At 44.7% G+C, this 17,003-nt stretch overlaps 4 protein-coding genes across 4 annotated transcripts; 3 read left to right on the top strand and 1 right to left on the bottom strand.

Annotated features, from left to right (window-relative positions):
- Positions 1–420: 420 nt before the first annotated feature.
- LOC117191282 lies at positions 421–1,906 on the top strand. The gene is made up of 2 exons (XM_033396192.1): positions 421–1,713; positions 1,784–1,906. Exons 1-2 carry the CDS (start codon positions 631–633, stop codon positions 1,811–1,813), a joined length of 1,113 nt encoding a protein of 370 aa, XP_033252083.1. The 5' UTR covers positions 421–630; the 3' UTR covers positions 1,814–1,906.
- A 5,125-nt stretch (positions 1,907–7,031) lies between these two features.
- Positions 7,032–12,016, top strand: LOC108159812. The gene is given in 8 exon segments (XM_017293381.2): positions 7,032–7,390; positions 7,625–10,083; positions 10,144–10,279; positions 10,282–10,468; positions 10,531–10,809; positions 10,952–11,288; positions 11,460–11,632; positions 11,701–12,016. Coding segments are annotated over 8 exon segments (3,915 nt in total). The 5' UTR covers positions 7,032–7,221; the 3' UTR covers positions 11,876–12,016.
- A 912-nt stretch (positions 12,017–12,928) lies between these two features.
- On the bottom strand, positions 12,929–14,060 carry LOC108160889. Its single transcript, XM_017295158.2, has 2 exons — positions 13,892–14,060; positions 12,929–13,395 (listed from the first exon to the last, which is right to left on the bottom strand). The coding sequence occupies exons 1-2, from the start codon at positions 13,901–13,903 to the stop codon at positions 13,081–13,083; spliced, it is 327 nt and encodes a 108-aa protein (XP_017150647.2). The 5' UTR covers positions 13,904–14,060; the 3' UTR covers positions 12,929–13,080.
- A 310-nt stretch (positions 14,061–14,370) lies between these two features.
- On the top strand, positions 14,371–16,012 carry LOC117191886 (malate dehydrogenase, mitochondrial-like). The gene is made up of 2 exons (XM_033396646.1): positions 14,371–15,590; positions 15,643–16,012. The coding sequence occupies exon 1, from the start codon at positions 14,469–14,471 to the stop codon at positions 15,510–15,512; it is 1,044 nt and encodes a 347-aa protein (XP_033252537.1). The 5' UTR covers positions 14,371–14,468; the 3' UTR covers positions 15,513–15,590; positions 15,643–16,012.
- The last annotated feature ends 991 nt before the right edge of the window (positions 16,013–17,003 follow it).

The following is a 17,003-nucleotide window of genomic DNA, read 5'->3' as shown; positions in this document are numbered from 1 at the left end:
GGTATCCTACGGTGCGCAAGTGAGGATCTGAAGACACGGCGACAGCCTCTGATGATTGCGATGGAAGATGAGTGACAGGCAGCTATGGTACTGTTTCTGATACTGATTTTTATTGAACAAATGCATCTCCTTATATAGCTAGCAGTGGTACTCTTATTCTATGGGAAGGAACGCACATGCTCCTTGTGAGTGTATTTTTAGAGTGTATTTACTTAGGTACTTGGCGGCAATAAAGTAGATAGTGTAGCAAGGTAATAATTAGTGAGGCATTCAACTAGTATTTAAAATAGCATACAGCGCGCATTGGTATTTACCGCACCATCGATACACTCGGTGGGAAATACCAATAGTGAGATATCGGATAAGAAACATCGAGAAGAGAGTGAGGGCACTTTGTAAATGGCGATTGTGAGAGACGGACGCGCAGCTAATAAAAAAGAGTTACATTAAATCACCGGGTTTGTGTTTTTATACCTATACCGTTCACTCACGCACCGATATTGGTCACTACAATTCCCGGGTTAGACGGCCTACAATTTCAGAAGTGGGATACGATCAATCGCCGCCAGTGAAAAATAGCGAAAATTTTTATTATCTCGTCCGTCGAAGACGCCATCGCTGAAAAAAAACATGTCGGACTTGGTCGGCACGGAGGAGTTCTCGGCCGCCCAGCTGCGCGAATGGCTGGAGTACCTCAATCTACCAAAAGGTGGAAGCAAAGCTGCCATGGCAGCGAGACTTAACGAAATACCAGTAGAGCTGCGGGGACAGGGACCACCGGCAGCCGAAACATGCGAGAACGAGAGGGAAGATGAGGCGGCCGCAGATCAAGACTCGACGAAGAGCGAACGCAAAGAGAAGAACGAAAAAGCACCGCAAGCGCCTGGGCACAACAACAACCATGGCGAATATCGAGCAGAGGTTGAAATGTTAAAACTGCAAATCGAGCTGCTGAAGCTGCAGAGCGAGAGGGAGAAGGAAGGGAGAGGAGAGAACACAACACCAGCCGCCAGCAATGACGCTGGCGTCATGTTGCTAAATGCCGCCAAAGACATGTTGCCAACATATCATGGCAACATTTCTGGAAACAACGATGACGTCACAACTTGGATCGCGCAGTTTAAGGCCGTCGCAAAAGTGAACAAACTGAAGGATGAGAAGCTACTAATGCTGCTAATGTCGAAGCTTAAGGACAAAGCATTGGTGTGGCTGCATTCGAGTCCGGAGCACATGTCGCTGCCAATCGATCAATTGTTGAACGTCATGGAAGACACTTTCCATCCCAAGGAAAGCAAACTGTTGCTCCGTCGCAAGTTCGAGTCCCGTTCATGGGCACGTGGCGAGGAGTTCTCGATGTACTTCAACGCCAAAGTGTCGCTGGCATCCCGCATAGTCATTGACGACGAGGAGTTTATTGACGGAGTCATCGAAGGTATCCCAGATGTAGGCCTGCGTAGGCAAGCCCACATGCAGTGCTTTGGCGCTCCATATCAACTACTCAAGGCGTTCGAGAAGATCATGCTGCCAAAGAAGTACGGTTCAACTGAAGGGGCAAACACTGGAGCCTCGCCAACACCCATTCGCTGCTACAACTGCAACTCTTTGGGCCACGTGGCAGGGGAGTGCCGCAAGCCCAAGCGCGAAAGAGGAGCGTGCTACGGATGCGGCAGCATGAGTCACCAGGTGTCACACTGTGACGAAAAGAAGTACAAGGTACATAACGATTATATATACAAATTTAATATATACATTAGCAATTACAATAACAAATGCTTGTCCTTAAATTGCCTCATCGACTCAGGGAGCCCAATAAGTTTTATGAAGTTATCGTGTCTAGAGCACCAGTCGGAAAATAACCTAAATAAAGTGGAAGAGCGCTCACGATTAAGTTCGAACGAAATCAAAGAAGATGATTTAAGTTTATATAAGTTTAACAAAGACAAGAAAAACAGAGAAATTGAATTTATTTTGAATAAAAATGCGGATTACGCTTATGTTGGACTAAATAATAGCAAACTTAACATCTTTGGTAAAATACCCAGTTTTGTAATTATTAACAAAAATCGAATCAACTTTGAATTACTAGTAGTGGCAGACGAGTCGATGGGCTATGAGGCTGTGTTAGGTAGGGATTTTATGAATTTATGCAAATTTAAAATTGTAAGTGACATTTGCAAGGAGAAGGAGAGTGAGACAAAAAACGAGTGTGAAATAAAAAATGAGTGTTTAGAAAAAAATGAGTGTTTAGAAGAAAATGAGTGTTTAGGAGAAAATGAGTGTTTAGAAGAAAATGAGTGTTTAGGAGAAAATGAGTGTTTAGAAGAAAATGAGTGTTTAGGAGAAAATGAGTGTTTAGAAAAAAATGAGTGGAAAATAGAGAATGAGTGTTTAGGAGAATATGAATGTGAAGTTAAAGATGAGGGTGTTAAAGAGAATAAGCATGAAGTAGAAAGTGGAGGCAAGGTAGAAAATGAGTGTTCTGCAATGGTTGAGTGTCTGGAAGACAGCGATACCTGCGAGAGCGTAAAAACCAATTTCAACGAACTACCAAGCCAGTATCCAGACAAAGAAAACGACTGGGAGTTGAAAGTAGGGACAGATTGTAGCCAAGAACTCGCAGGACGACTTAAATACATGTTTAGGACAGCGTATGTAAACGCAGAAAGACCAAACTTACCACAAACCAAGTGGGAAATGAAGTTGAATTTCGAACACGAAAAACCGTTTCATTGCCCACCTAGAAGACTGTCGTATAGCGAAAAAGCCCAAGTACAGAAAATGATAGACGAATACACAGAAAAAGGTTACATCAGAACCAGTGAGTCAGAATACGTTTCGCCTATAGTACTGGTAAAAAAGAATTCGGGAGAGTTGAGACTGTGCGTCGATTATCGCACACTTAATAAAGGTATGATAAAGGACAATTACCCAACACCTCTGATAGACGACCTACTAGATAAACTGTCAGGGAAAAGACTTTTCACCAAGTTAGACCTGAAGAATGGATACTTCCACGTATTTATGCATAAAGATTCAGTTAAATACACATCGTTCACGACCCCCATGGGACAATACGAATGGTTGAGGATGCCGTTCGGGTTACGAAATGCATCGGCGGTGTTTCAAAGATTCACAAACAACATTTTTGCAGATATGGTAAAGGAAGACAAAGTTATAATATACATGGACGATATTATGGTAGCAACTAAAGATAGTGATAGTCACATGGAAATTTTACAAGAAGTGATGAGACGATTGGTAGAGAATAAACTTGAATTAAGGATTGATAAATGCGAATTCTTACAGTCAGAAGTTAAGTACCTGGGCTATTCCATATCGGGTAACGGAATTAAACCAGATACGAAGGGATTACAGGCAGTAAAAGGGTTCCCAGTCCCCACGAAAACGAACGAAGTGCAGAGTTTCTTAGGGTTATGTTCTTACTTTAGACGGTTCGTAAAAGATTTTTCTACGAAAGCTAAGCCCCTTTATGATTTGGTCAAAAAAGACAGGAAGTTTGAATTCGGTATCGTAGAACTAGAATGTTTCGAACAACTCAAAAGTAATTTGTTGGAAGCACCGATCTTGGCACTTTACAATCCCAGAGATCCGACAGAATTACATTGCGATGCAAGTTCGTTAGGTTTCGGGTCAATTCTAATGCAGAAGAAGGGTGATGGCAGAATGCACCCGGTGTTTTATTTCTCCAAGCGGACAACAATTACCGAAGCAAAATACCACAGCTTTGAACTGGAGACACTAGCGATAATTTATGCACTACAACGGTTTAGAGTATACGTGCAAGGCATACCCTTCAAAATAGTGACAGACTGCAACGCGCTAACTATGACTCTAAACAAAAAAGAACTCAATCCACGCATTGCCCGCTGGGCGTTAGAGTTACAAAATTATGACTACAAGTTAGAACACAGGTCAGGAAGTAGAATGCAACACGTAGATGCGCTAAGCAGAGCCGTTCAGATACTCACGGTAGACACAAACACCTTTGAAGAAAATTTAATTATATGCCAAAACAGGGATAAAAAACTGATGGAGCTGAGAGAAACGTTACAGAAATCAGAACACAAACATTATGAGATGAGAAACGGAATAATATACAGGAAAAAAGATAACAATACTATCCTATTCTGCGTACCCGAGGAAATGGAAGGCCACGTACTCTATAAGTACCACGATGAACTAGGGCACGTCGGTATAGACAAGATGACCGACGCTATATCGAAAAGCTACTGGATCTCAAACGTAAGGTATAAAGCCAAGCGACACATTGAAAACTGTCTAAAATGCATAGCGTACTCAGCAAAACACGGAAAAGAGGAAGGGTTTTTACACAACATACCAAAAGGGTCAGGACCATTCGAGGTAGTACATATCGACCATTTCGGGCCAGTCGACAAAGGCAGGGCCAACAAACATGTTTTAGTAGTAATAGACGCGTTCACCAAATTCGTAAGACTTTATACGACCAAAACCACTAGCACAAAGGAAGCAGTAATTGCAATGAAAGATTATTTCCGAGCTTACAGTAGACCCAGATGCATTGTGTCAGACAGAGGAAGCTGTTTCACGTCAAAAGAGTTTGAAGAATTCTTAGAACAGAGCAATGTTAAACACGTAAAGATAGCAACAGGGTCGCCACAGGCCAACGGGCAGGTAGAAAGGGTGAACAGAAGTTTGGGACCCATGATTGCAAAGCTTGTTGACCCGGAAAAAGGATTACATTGGGATATGGTAGTGGAAACAGTAGAACACGCGATGAACAACACAATTCAAAGAACAATTAATGAACACCCGAGCAGAATGTTGTTTGGGGTCGTACAAAAAGGAAAGGTTTCAGATTTACTAAAAGATCATCTAGACGAACTAACCGAACAGCGGGCAACAAGGGATATAGAAAAGATTAGAGCAGTAGCAGGCACTCATCAGGAAAAAATACAGTCTTATAACAAACAAGCAACAAATTCAAAGCGAAGGGAGCCACACGTGTACGTAGATAATGATCTAGTTATGGTGAGAAATTTCGACACTCATACAGGGGTGTCTAAAAAGCTTATCCCGAAGTTCAAAGGACCTTATAAGATATCAAAGGTGTTAAAAAATGATAGGTATTTGCTAGAAGATGTAGAGGGGTTTCAACAATCAAGGATCCCGTATAAAGGAGTTTGGGCGGTGGCAAATATGAAGCCGTGGATTGAAAATGGTAATAATGCAAATGTCACAGGGAATCAAAATGAAGAAAATGATTGTAACACGTAAACTTAGAATATTAAGAGTAAACCACACCCAACTGTAATAAATCAACCTATCTAGAAACTAAATTAAATGTAAGGAGTTCAGGAGCACTCCGGTCAGGATGGCCGAATTGTAGCAAGGTAATAATTAGTGAGGCATTCAACTAGTATTTAAAATAGCATACAGCGCGCATTGGTATTTACCGCACCATCGATACACTCGGTGGGAAATACCAATAGTGAGATATCGGATAAGAAACATCGAGAAGAGAGTGAGGGCACTTTGTAAATGGCGATTGTGAGAGACGGACGCGCAGCTAATAAAAAAGAGTTACATTAAATCACCGGGTTTGTGTTTTTATACCTATACCGTTCACTCACGCACCGATATTGGTCACTACAATTCCCGGGTTAGACGGCCTACAATAGTTTATTGCTTGATCCCTTTTGGTGGGTTCGAGTTTACAAGTGCTATTGTCTATTCTTAGTTGCTAATGTATTTTTCGTGTCGTCATATTCAGTTACATGAAATGACATGGACAATTTTATTTATGAGTATTTGTGTATGAGATTGAACTGTATATTCCTAATATTCATTAAATACATGTCTGTGGCTGAACAGTTATAATAAACAAAAAAGTCGAGAACCGACGGCGTTTGCATAATTTTTATAATTTATAATCAACCTGTTTAAAATAAGGAAATAAAAGTGTAATTATATTATTGTAATATTTTATATTTTGTGGTATAAATCAAACAAATAACAGCTTTTATTTTATTTCCCACGCCCTAGTGTACCATACCCCCACCCCTGCCGATTCTTCATTTATTTTGTGGCGGTAGGTCAGTCCATCAAAAGATCCAAAACAAGAACCAAACTCAAATTTCAGTTCTAGCGGCCAGCAATACTAAACACACACCCGCAAAGTACGTGAGAATGCATGTGCACCCATACACTAAAACATGCTGGTGGCAAAACAGAACCAGACCTGAGAGAGTTCAAAAAATCTGAAAAAGCATACAATCACATATTTTTGTCGAAACATATTGCGTTTGTACTAACACATGCAAAGATGTTCTCTCTGCGCTCTCTCTCTCATGATGACGTCACTCTGGGGTACTGAACGCGCTAGCCAGTGTGTGACGCTTTCGTTGTATGAACTGGCACATCTATGTATATACTGTATGGTTGGTGGTTAAACTTTGACAACTGACAACGTTTGATAACGTAAAATTTTGACAACTGGCAACGTCAAAGTTTGACAACTGACAACTTCAAACAATTTTTCTTTGAGTCGCTGTTTTAGATTTTATGGTTTTCTTACGGAGACCGATAATAGATTTTGGGATAGAGATATATAAACGGGAAAGAAACAAATGCATGGATAGGTCATAACCAGCGACAATGAATTCAAATTTCAAACACACTTACTTTTCATTCGGTACTTTGGACTTTGTTTAAACCTTATTTAAGAAAAAATTCAATAAAAGAGAGTAATAAAAATTAACATGTCTTGTAGAATATTGATCTATCAATCGGATATAAAAATCGAGGAATATGGTTTCTAATCCTTGACGGAGATCGATTAACCCATTATAGACCAACGGGTATTTTAACATTCCACCGAAAATAATGAATATTAAATTATTTTAGCCCAGGTTAGGTGAAATATATGATCGATATAGCGATAAGCCAGAAATAACTCAAGTTTTTATCCTGTTTAAATAAAGGGGGCCAAATTGGGCTAAGTTCGTTTTTTTTTATCGGTATATTTACGGTCACATTGACGATCTATAAAACAATTGAAAAGTCTGAATTTTCTTTCATTTGTGTAGCTAGGCAAAAAGGTGATAAGATCGGAAATTTGACTAAATGATGGTTGTCCGCCCCGCCATGTCAGCGGAGTTAAAACAATCCGCACGCGCGACAGATCGCGGGTATAGTGATGCGATATGTGACCGCGAGGTCATGCATGAGGATGATCGCGAAGAAGGCGAAATAGTTGATGATTACGAGGTGATAATATCCTCAGAGGATGAAGAGTTCAACCTGCGAGCACGGATCCAGCAATTGGAGGAGAACAAAAAGGATGTGGAGCGGATGGATATGCTGGCCGCAAATTTGGCAAATCAATATAGTAAGCAACATGTAGGATAAAATAGCTGTGTGCGTGTGTGTGTTTGCAAATACGCGTACATACGTGTGTTTCATAGGGCTTCTCCCATGGGAGAATATTACAAAACGGCGCCCAATTTCAGTTTTGAAAATTTGATGACCAAGGGTCGATTTTCAGCCAAAGTTATTTGAGTTTGGAGTTATGGCCCCTTCCTCTCACTCGAGATAAGGTTTTTATTTTCTTTTAAAATTACAGATTATCCGGAGGTCGAAGAGCGAACTGTGCGGCTTCCACGAAAATCTCCGGTCTATCTGCTTTCCGATGTGTCCAGCCATTCGGATAACGATTACGATTCCCAGCGCAATTACCACAGATCGAGACTGAGACGCGTAGATACTGGCAGGAGACTGCTAAATGGCGACTACAAAAGGAGTACCTCTGCGCGGCGCTACAAGCCACAGCATCTACGCAGTCGCCAGCTGACCCCAAGCTATAAGAACTATCAGCATCAGAAGCCGACCCATCATCAACATTATCAGCAGCAGGATGCCCTATTGCTGAACTCCTTCGACAGCTTGACAGACGACGAGATACGCGAGTACGATGTGACCTCCGAGAATGAGGGCGAAGACGTCCTGGACCTGGAGCGTCTGAAGCTCAGCAGGGACAAGCTGCGCGTGGCTTTGGCCAGAGAGGAGCGAAATGATATGCTGGGACAGTACAAGAACAGCCTCAGAGAGCGACTGCAGTATCCCCTGCGCAAGTCGCCCAAGGACTACCCTGCAAACAAGGAGCTGCTGTCGCCGCCAGTGCAGCAACTCCCCGATGTTGTCTGTCTGGAAGAGGGGGCGGAGGCGAATGCGCTACCGTCCGCTCCATCTCCAGGCGGAGACCCCGCTGAGCTTAGTCTGCGTCTGATAGCCCTCAAGTCTGCCATAATCAAGAAGCATATGGCGCGAAAGAAGCGTGATGCGGAGCGAGCCTACTCACCCACCGACATGATTAAACGCGTCCTTCCCACAGTCAGTAACACGGATGAAATAGACGACTTAATGGAGATAAGTCCGGCTGCCTCGCCAGAACGCGAACCGAGTGCCTTCCGCTACCACACGGAGGATGCTGTTGACACGAAACCGGTGGACATGGACTTAGCCGAAACGGATAGCGATGAGCAGAAAGACCCCTGGAATACGTGGGCGAACAACTGGAACTCATTGGACAGAGCCGGCGGTAGCTGGCGCTGCTTTATGCCCAATAGCTCGCTGCCGCCCGTATCCATGCCAATTGTGATAGACGAGGACGATGATCTGTATGATGACGAGGAGCCGCCACCACCGCCGCCATTCCACATTCATCCCATCCATCTTGACGAGGATGCCAGGGATACCATGCATCTGGTCGATGAGCAAAATTCCAATCACAGCTCCCTAACGTATACTCAATCTGTTTCTATGGAAAACACAGAGACGCAAACGAGGAGTTTGGACAAATCGCATCCGGAAACGAGCGACGATGAAGCTGGAGTCTTGCGCGCCATGCTCCTGTCTAATCTGAAGACCGCCAAGGAGGCCGAACCTACGCGTCAATCGCTTCTACCGACGCCAGTCCTGTCTTTTCCTCCAGCATTATTACCTCCATTGCCTGTACCTAAGCCGACTCTGGCAGAGTCTACATTAAAATCGGATTCGATTGGTTCCAACGATTCCGATGATCCAGAACAACTGCGCTCGCTGCTTCTGTCCAGCATTGCCACCAAAAAGGGCAGTTGTTTCCCCACAATCAAGTCCCGTCTCAGCCCAGAGATACTCAAGAATGCGGTGCGCCGCTTCCAGTCCTGTGCTTTTGTGGCGCCCAGTAAAGAAGACAAACAGTCCCAGGATGATAATCAGCCCATTGAACAGCTTCAGGATGATAGTCAGCCAATTGAAAGAGCGGAGAAAATCGAGCAGGAAGTGCCCTCGCAGCACCTCGTTGAGGCTGCTTCTAAGTCACAAGATTCCAACCAATCCTCCATAGAAACCGAACAACATCCTCAGCCTGAATCTAGCCATGGATCTAGCAAAGATATGATGATTCAGAAGTCACCCTGCGCTAAAATTATCAAAATTGTTAAACCCAACAAGGTGATCAATAAGAAGAGCACAACCAAACGCAAAATTCCCACCGAGGAGCAATTCTCCGCAAAGATGAGCTGTAAGCGACCCTCGACACTGTTGGTCAAGGAGCCCCTTAACCCGTTGAAGGTCCATGCCAGCTCCCCTGTCACGCGACTGGTCACCAATATCGATCCGGCTAGCATCAAGGTGAGCAAGCTGATCATCAGCCTGGCCGATGACTCAGCGGGGAGCGATGATAACCTGGAGCTGAGTTCGTGCTTTGGCTACTCCAATTACACTGAAAATGCCAGTCCGCTCAGCCTGGCCATGGGCAGTCCCAGTGGCTCTACAACGAGATCGAATACTCCCAACTCGGAGATACTAGAATCAACTCCAGCATCCACCTCCAATCCCAACCTTAGGCGATCAGTCATGAGTGAATACTTTGAGAAGAAGATCGATGATTATTTGAAGCAGGCGCGTTTCAAGGTCCCTACACCAGGCACAAATGGCACCAAAGAGGCTAAGACAGACAATACGTCTGAAACGGAGAGGTTGCTAAAAAATCCGGAAAAAGTTGCCACTACAAAGACGCAACAGACAAAGAAAACTCCTCTGGTGGGTAGAAGCTAACACTAGCCACGAGCAAAATATTCTTTACCATTCTTTCCATTTCAGGCAGTGCGACATTTACCTGTGGCTTCGCAGAAGGAGTATCTCCGCCTGATCGAACGCATGCAGTTGCTAGAGCAGAAGAAGCTGAAGACAGCCAAGAAAGCAGAGGCTGCAGGCAAGGCAACAACAGCCGCATTGGGGAAGCTCCAACAACGAACGGCCCCAGCCAAGTAGTTCAAAAGGCAGCCATCCACAGCAGCAGCAGTAAAGCAGCAGGGGCAGGGACAGGGTCAGGAAATGAAACCCAGGTCAAACCCATCGGGAAGCCAATTGAACCGCCCAGGCAGTCCCGGCTGAAGTCCTTCGAAAACTCATTTGCCAGAATGGGGTAGATATACACGCTTGGATAGCGCTCAGGGTTACTCATCTCTGATTGTGTGTCTGTTCCAGGGGAAGCATGATAGCAAATTTGGAAAAGTCTATGCAACTGGTCGAGGAGGCTAAGAAGTCGAAGGCGGTGCGCATGCGAGGCTCGCATCGGCTGAAAGAGCTCTACAGCGAGATGCAGGCCGTAAGGCAGGTCGTCGAGCAGGTGGAGCTGAAGCTGGCCCGCATTCAGCCGGAGATTCAGACCACCCACCAGATCATCTTATCACTCAAACAAAAACGCAACAAGCTCTACGCAGCGGCCATGGACCTGGGCAAAGGATTAAGGGGCGACGACTACAGGTACTACCACAACGACAACAGCAGCCAGATTGCAGATCCACGTGGGAATGGTGGAAACAAACGAGCAACACCGAGCTCCAAATGCCCAGAGCTCGGGACACCAGAATATTTCTATGCGATTATAGATTCGCTTTTCTTGCAGGTTGCTCGACGAGGGAAAGGCGGAAATCAGCCACAAATCAACGCAGCTCTCCAAGCAGATCCGCCTCTACAACTCAATAGTAAAATACGACGATCTTAAGAAGTTGACGGAGGAGCAGCAACCTCTGCCGCTGCCACCAGCTGAAAACGAGAGCCAGCCGCCACTGACTGCGATGGAGCCCCAGTCGGCAAGGGAGGATGAGACGAGTCGAACTGCCTCTGAGGCAGCGAGGGAATCGGAGGCGAATGGAATATCGAGTGATACTGCGATAGTTGCACGCTCAGAGCCACCACCGCCAGAGAAAGCCACCGAGTCCGAGGCCCAACTGATGCCAGATGTGCGTGGATTTTATTATACATTTACCAATTGCTTCGTTTCTAATGCTAAGAAAGTTCTGAAGTCATTCAGCTCATGTACGGCTGTGTTTCATCCGTGCTGAGTACACTCGCCGAACTGTGGCCCACAAAAAAAGCCCCCAAACTAACGAAACGGTTGAGTTTATTTTCAGAATCAACCCCTGGACGAGCCAGACCCAGAGCCGGAACCAGAACCGGTATCTAAACTTCGGCCAGGACCCTACACAGTGGGCACTATGAGGGAGCTGCGCGAGGAGGATGCAGCGTCGGTGAGGGACACGTATCTTCCGGCGTACCGATCGATCATGCCGCGAAATTACAGTAGGTGAGTAAAATCTTCGGATCGGCCGGTTGGCGAAATGTATTTCCGTGCTTTTACTCCATCCCGATAAGCCCCTGCGATGTCCGTGCTACCATCTGTCCCTTCGAGCTGATGGGACGCTGCGAGGATGCGGACTGTTCCTACCTGCATTTGGGCCGTCTGGAGGCGAAAACCCGAGCCTCAGACCCAGTCCCAGCCCCAGCTCTGGGACCGTTAGCTGCCAAAAACCAAACTCTTTCAAACTAACCTAAAACAAAAAGGAAAAAAAAAACACACAAACGTGAAACAAAAATAACATTCTTAAATAGCGTGCATGAATTCTGGTAAGTTGAACTCTTCACGCGACTAATATTTAAATGTTGTTTTCAGTCAACGTTAAAAAAAAAAGATTAAAACACACAAAGAACAAATCGGCAATCGAAAAATTAAAGCTGATCTTTGAAAGGAGCAGAACAGAGCAGAGCAAAAGCGCAGCTGCAGTTGCAGCTGCAGCAGCCAAAATGAGTGCAAAAACAAACAAACCAAAACCAAATTTTAATGAAAAAACTAAAAAACAAAAACCGAAAAATGATGAACAACAAGATAACAAAAGAGAAACCACCGTTCCGTTAGTTGTTTAAACCTTGCTTGTTAATTACATGTATATATACCTCTCTCTCTCGTGCCGTGCAAGTTCGATGTTCGATGGCGTTCGATGTTCGGTGCTGTACAAACAAGTTTGAACCGCTCGAGTGGATGTGCATTTTTTAACTTTACTAGCATACTTTTCCTTTTTGATTTTGATTTTTATTTTCCACAAATCTACCCATTGGAAATTCGAAATGAGTCCTAAAAGGCAAAGGCTTGCTTTTCAAAACTTTATTGGTAGGATCGTTAGAGCCGATATTGTATTTTCCAATCACTCTAAATAGTCATTATATATTTGTAATTATTATAAAGTTAAAAAAAAGAACACCAACTGTTTTTACAAGAAAATTCAGAACACAAACAATTTATGAGAATTAAATAAAAAGGATTTTAAAAATAAATAAAAGCGTTTCCGTGGGTAAGAATACAGAATCTTGGCACCTACCACGGAAGGACTGCAGAATGTTGGAGGGAATACTCATTGTAACTCTGGTGGTTCTCTCACGGTGCTGGCATCAATGGAAGATGCCCCAAGAGGACGCCTAGGGAGCTACATGCCTTTGCTAAAACCATTTCGAAACATTCTCGAGGCCGCGACGGTTCACACCCGGAAAAACAAGGGGCATACAGGCCAATGCGTGTGCCTTTATGGCTAAGAAAAACCAGATTTAATTGAATGTGCTAATTTAGCCTTGTCTTGTTTATTCCTAGATAAATATAATTTAATTTAAATACATTAGATTATCACAGCCAATACATGCGGGAGTACAAATTAATTTAATTGTCAGATTTGTTCATTCGATTCACGCCGCATCTTCTCCTACTTAGTAGCCCTCATCGTTGCCGTAATACACATAGGAGTGACACCAGTTCTTGATGTCATCGTCGTTGCTGCAGCACATCGGATATATGATCTCTGACTTGGTGACCTTGGCACAGCGCATGCACAGCTCCATGGTGGCGGTATCCATCTCGCACTGCTGCACCTTCATGATGGTCTCTACCGACAAATCCCCATTGTATTCACTGGGATCCACGAGCATTTTTGTTTGTCTCTGCTCTGGCGAGGGTCGCGCCTCTACTCCATCGTTCAGGGTGATTAGAAGCACAGTCGCTATCAGTAGTATATTGTGGAACATCTGGAAAGATTATGAAATGAAACCGTTAATCAAAATAATGTTTATGTCGGTGTACTAATGCTTAAATTGGTTTGTTCTCTGTTTCTAGTTGACGCAAGATCAAACAAGCCCACTGATGCACCAGTTGCTTTTAGGCAGTTCGAACAGGTTTAGACTTTAAAGTAAATTATTTTCACAAATTGGAATATTTTTTTTGCGATTCAATTAACATGATATTGCACCACCATAGACGGTCTGCAAATTAAAGCAAGTTCATTCACTTTCGGGGATTTTTATGGTATAGATCCAATAGTGATATACCGAAATAGGCTGCGATTCTTCAATTAACTTCACTTCCTTTTGTCACATGCTATCCATCATTGTTAAGTGTAATTTTGATTATGTTTTATTTGGATTGCCGATAATCTTTGAGTTGGACATGTTGGAGGGGGTGTCGTTAGACTTTGGATCCAAAAATTCATTCAAGATTTCAAAGGCTAACACAATGTTTGCTTACTTTCTGAGCCATTCCGCTAGTTGAGTTGGTTTATTTGGATTTATTTATAATACTTTCTCAATTTCCGCTGATGGAGAATACCGCGGACTGAGACGACAATGTTGATTGCTTGAATCTACTTTAGGTATGGATGGTTTTTCCATACGTATTGATAGCATAGCTTGCCCGCAACTGGAAATCAGCGATGATGGGGCATTACTTTTTATACATGAACTGAACCACCCGAAGTCCCAGCACTCACTCCCGAGAGCGACGATCTCGTGTCAGCGATCGGAACCGAAGTATCTCAGCACTCGGCAGCCCCAGGTACTGTAGTCGTCTCGTCATGGCTGGGGAATTAAAGGTTCGGCGTGGCGATGAAGATATGTGAGGCTTTTCCCACCCTAATCAGAGCGGGTTGGAATTTACAGAAGGCACAAGAAGCTACGCCCCTTCGGACACGCACGTTTCATTGATATATGTACATAGTATCTGACATATCATTCATTTAGAGTCAACTCAAATTCCGCTCAGCCCCAAATCAATTGTAGGCACAAATCAGAGTTTTGTAAAATTTTGATTATCAGAAAACTGTAAGATGTTGGCCTCGACAACCAAGGGACTGCTGCAACGTTTTCTCAATCCGAGAAGCTGCCGCCGGGAGTTCAAGGTAGCTGTCGTGGGGGCCAGCGGTGGCATTGGGCAGCCGCTGAGCCTGCTCCTTAAGCAGAATCCTCTGGTGGGCGAGCTGTCCATCCACGACATGAAGAACATCAAGGGCGTCCAGGCGGATCTCTCGCACATCTGCACCTCGGTCCAGACCAATGCGTACGAGGACCAGGAGCTCGGGGACTGCCTGGCCGGTGCCGATGTGGTGGTGGTGCCCGCCGGAATGCCCCGCAAGCCGGGAATGACCCGTGACCAGCTGTTCGAGGCCAATGCAGGGGTTGCCCTACGCGTGGCCTGCGCCGTCAGCGAGTCCTGTCCCCAGGCCCTGCTGGCCATTGTCACCAACCCAATCAACTCGATCGTGCCCATTGCCGCGGAGCTGCTGAAGTCAAAGGATGCGTACGACCCGCGGCGTTTGTTCGGCATCACCACTCTAGATGTGGTGCGGGCCAGTACCTTCGTCGGGGACTTTCTCAATCTGAATCCCAAAAAGGTGGATCTGCCCGTGATTGGTGGCCATGCCGGGAAAACCATACTTCCCTTCTTTTCCCAGGGCTTCCCGAGCTTCCAGTGCCAGCTCGAGGATATAAAACGCCTGACGCATCGCATCCAGGAGGCAGGGACCGAGGTGGTGATTGCCAAGGCCGGGGCCGGCTCGGCCACTCTGTCCATGGGCTATGCGGCAGCCCGCTTTGTCAACTCCCTGCTGCGTGGCCTCAACGAAGAGCCGGACGTGATGGAGTGCGCCTTTGTCGGCTACAAGTCCCCATGCCTGCCCTTCTTCGCCACTCCCCTGGTGCTGAGTGACAAGGGGATCGAGAAGAACCTGGGGCTGCCGCATCTGGACGATTTCGAGCGGGAGTCCCTGGAGCAAATGCTGGAAAGGAGCATACAGAAGGGCATCGCCTATGCCAAAGAGAATATCGCGGCAAAGGACGAGCAGGAACAGTGCCAGAATGAGTGCCAAAAGTAGCCTCCCTACTCCTAAAAAGCTACTGAACATTCCATGCCATTCATTACACTCCACTGACGAACGATCGATCGCCATTATGTATGTACACATATAGACAGATGCATATTTATACTACAACATTCACATTCAGATTCAGATTCACATTCATATTCATGTTGCGTAGACACAGTCAATTAGTGAAACATCATGCTGCTGATAATGGACTTTTCATGGGCGCTAAACTGATTACAACCGATTGATAGGCCTGATCCCTGATGCGTCACTATATGATGCAATGCCTTCCCATAGAGAATTCCCTTCCGGCAATAATGCGGAATCTCCGGCGACACACACGCATTCCCCGGATGACGGATGATCTCACTGTGCCCTCTCCATCTCCCTCTCTCTCTCTGGCCAGACCCGTCTTGTTTATTTAATTCATTCAAATTGATACGCAAAACTAATTAATGTAGAAACAATGTCTGTAATTGCATATCAGATTCTAGGAAACGGTATTGTTAACCCCCTTTTTATAAACGTAAAAATTTAATGAAAACTTTTTCAATTGGTTTATTTTTCCGCATTTCTAGAGAACAAAAACGGGGGGCTACGTTGTGACTTGCTGTTGCGGCCTCAACTCTACATTTATACCCAATACTTTGTCAGTATGGCTCTCCTCCGATAGATGACGCACACAGTGCACGACGATGGGTGTGGGAGTTAGAGACAGAAAATTAGTAAGCGGCGTGGCTATAATAATGATCCCATCTGCTTCAGATTCGGCAATCTGGTAGATATGGTTATTCTCGATGATTGAGTTTTTAAAATTCTTGTATCTACAAAATGGTGAATGCCATGGGGGCGGTGGTGCGAAATTTTGAAATATCACAGGAGTGTGGATACCAAATTTGGTTGCTCTAGCTCGTATAGTCTCTGAGATCTCTAGATCTGCGCTCCGGCAAAGCCGACCTTGAAACGTGTTTGTTAGAGGGAGACAGAGCGAGAGAGAACGGAATTGTTTTCCTCATTCTGGCTATAATAACGATACGACCTGGTTCGGATCTGCAGTCTAGAAGATTTAGTCATTCTCTACGATTCTGCGTTTTTGGTTTTCGCGTATCTTTCAAATTGTGGATGCCACAGATTTTCGTCCTTTGTGGTGGCGGAAGGGGGCGGAGCGAAGTTTTAAAATGCAGTTGTAACAGTGACATATCACAGAAGTCTGGATGGAAAATTTAGTTGTTCTAGCTGTTATAGTCTCTGGGCACTAGGCGCTCATAGGGACGGACAAATCAATATACTTTATGGCGTCGGAAACGCTTCCTTCTGGACGTTACCACTTTCACCATAAATGTATATACCCCTATACTCATTTTGAGTATCGGGTATAAAAAATACATGCATCATTCATAAATATATTATCGAAGGTCACGATGGGAAGGGAAAATTGGCAACGGGTAAAAAGGGTCCGTCCGAAGCTTAAAAAGAAACAATATTTGTTCAAGTGAGCAA

The sequence above is a fragment of the Drosophila miranda genome (assembly GCF_003369915.1).
Source record: "Drosophila miranda strain MSH22 chromosome Y unlocalized genomic scaffold, D.miranda_PacBio2.1 Contig_Y1_pilon, whole genome shotgun sequence".
NCBI lineage: Eukaryota > Metazoa > Arthropoda > Insecta > Diptera > Drosophilidae > Drosophila > Drosophila miranda.
Note: the sequence above shows the minus strand (reverse complement) of the source record. Positions and strands in the feature narration are given on the sequence as shown.